This window comes from Gymnoscopelus microlampas (assembly GCF_963454915.1).
Source record: "Gymnoscopelus microlampas genome assembly, chromosome: 19".
NCBI classification, from domain to species: domain Eukaryota; kingdom Metazoa; phylum Chordata; class Actinopteri; order Myctophiformes; family Myctophidae; genus Gymnoscopelus; species Gymnoscopelus microlampas.
Window position 1 is genome coordinate 15,272,390 of NC_139956.1, and position 2,500 is coordinate 15,274,889.

A 2,500-nucleotide genomic window follows, 5' to 3' on the forward strand; every position below is an offset into this window, starting at 1 on the left:
GGTCAGTATGGACTGCCCCCGAAGAGCAAACCAGAGCAGGCCGCAGGACGCGCCACCAACAGGAACCCAGGTGTGTGTGTGTGTGTGTGTGTGTGTGTGTGTGTGTGTGTGTGTGTGTGTGTGTGTTTGTGTGTGCGTGTGCGTGTGCGTGTGCGTGTGCGCGTGTGCGTGTGTGTGTGTGTGGGGGCAGCCATGTACTGTAGATAATCCACCCGGCAACGCAGATAACTAGAACACAACCTAGAACCGCAGAGTACACAAAGAAAAGATGGACAGACATATCGAGCAATTAGAGATCAGACACATGATAGATGTCTATCTAGATAGCTGGATGGCTGGATAGATAGATAGATAGATAGATACATAGATAGATAGATAGATAGATAGATAGATAGATAGATAGATAGATAGATAGATAGATAGATAGATAGATACATAGATAGATGGATCATGACAGAGATAAAGAGACAGGGGGCAAACGAAGGCGATGGAGGGAGGGAGAGGAGGCTGGGTGCGTCAGGGAGCGACAGATGGAGAATGCACGGCGGCGACATCTGTGGATCTCTCAATTTAATTCCCTATTTTTTTCTCTCTCTCTCCCTCTCTCTCGCTGGGTTGATTCCCCATTTTCCTCTTCTCTGCACGCGGCCCTCAGAGCTAAGTGCTGCAGGCAAGGAACTGATGGCTAATAGCCGCCCTGGGAGAAGGGGCGAGAGACAGAGAGACACACACACACACACACACACACACACACACACACACACACACACACACACACACACACACACACACACACACACAGATGTACGGGGAAGAGATTGGGAAGAGAGGGAGACAGAGAAAGTGGTTTGAGAGTGGGGAACGAGGGGCGGAGGCGGGGGGCAGACCGCAGGCGACATTTCAAAGAGTTATTATTGTCATTAGTTTGGGCGGCCTGGTTTCTCTCGCTCCGCAGAGAGAAAGAGGGAGAAAGAGGGGGGAAAAAAGGAGGAGAGAGGAAGAGAGAGAGGGAGGGATAGAAGTGACTGAGAGGAGGTGGAGCGGGCAGACGGATTCGGGGGGAAGGGGGGGGGGGGGGGTTATTGAAAAGAGGAGAGAACAAGGAGAAGCAAGTGAGCGACAGAGGGCGGGATTCACAAAGTGTTCTGTTCAGGATTTGCTCTCTTCCTCCGTTCAGATTGTGCGTGGGTTTCGCTCTCTTTTCTCTCCTCTCGATCGTGTGATGGGCAAATTGTGCACAATTGAGCCGTTCCTGTCAAGTCACCCACCTCAGAAATGGATAAATGTGCGTTCCGCGAGAAACAAACGTATAAATCCTGCCCCAGTTCGTTTTGTTGACCTATACCCTCCTTGACCAGTCCTTCACGTTCTGGTCTTAGAGCGAACATTCACGTCCGTTCATGAGGAGCACCGAGAACTAAAAACAAGGAGAGATAACAAGGAGAGACAGTAGTTCAGTGCTTCTGTAAACGTTGTGCTGTTAGACAAGTCCAGGTGTGCCTTGGGATCTGTTCTGGGACTTGTTTCCCAATACAGAGGCAACATCTGTAGCGTAAAAATTACATTTTTAACCATTTTCTACCTGGTGTCAGTATTTTGGGCAAATGTATAATTTGTGAATTTTTCACATGTTCTTTCACGCGCGACACATTGTGAGCTTGTACATCGGCAATTTTTACTCACAACGCATTGCAGCACAACACATTGGCTACAGTATATTCAAAGTACAAAATAGGAGTGGTGGTTACATTTTTTATTTTGCATATCTCTGCTGTCCAGCGCGAACCTGCTAACTCCAAAACGCTCATTGTTCAGGAAACGAAAAAACAAAATATACGTTTTTCAGGAAATTAAGAAAACCTTATATTCTTAAAACAAAGCAATACTGCCTCATCAAAGTTGGTATAGTGACTTTATATATTGTCAGATACTTGCATGTGTCATTATATTATCAACACTTTAACCAAATCGCGGGTAAATCAACACTTTACCCAGCGCAAGTGGAGTTAGTAGTTTCAGACGAGCAGGAATCAAGCTGAAGTGGAGTTAGGTGTCCAAACAACAATAGCTCCACTCGCTGCTGAGGGAGAGGTTTCAAAAGGGTACAAATTCCCAAAAGCTATCAATGGATCTCCAAGCTCACAATGCATCATAACAGCGTGTGAATTAATGCAATTCAATTCAATTCAATTCAAAGGGCTTTATTGGCATGAGAAAACATACGTTTACATTGCCAAAGTAGAAAGCACAATACAACAATACAGCAATACAATCAAAACAAAAAATATGTACATTTGAAAGTCAGAATCTTCAATAGATCAATTTCTATGTACCAAGATCACTGGGTGCAGGTATAGTGCAGGAATATACACAATGATTAGTCTTTAGGGTGGTTGTGTTCCGTTCGATATCCTTCTCCTATCACAGTAACTCACGAATCTTGCTGCTGTGTTTGCACATTGTTGTACTTCGCCCAGCAGATATGGGAGTTTTTTGTCAT

The 2,500-nt window shown here is 45.4% G+C and overlaps 1 protein-coding gene across 2 annotated transcripts in view; it reads left to right on the forward strand.

The window, feature by feature from the left end:
- efnb3b (ephrin-B3b) overlaps positions 1–2,500 on the forward strand; it is a 121,478-nt gene that overhangs the window by 107,868 nt on the left and 11,110 nt on the right. The window contains exon 4 of one of the 2 annotated variants that reach the window (XM_084043738.1): positions 2–70. The exons of the other annotated variant lie outside the window; for it this stretch is intronic. Within the exon in view, the coding sequence (XP_083899864.1) occupies positions 2–70 (69 nt within the window). The remainder of the gene's footprint in view (position 1; positions 71–2,500) is intronic. 2 annotated transcript variants of the gene reach the window in all.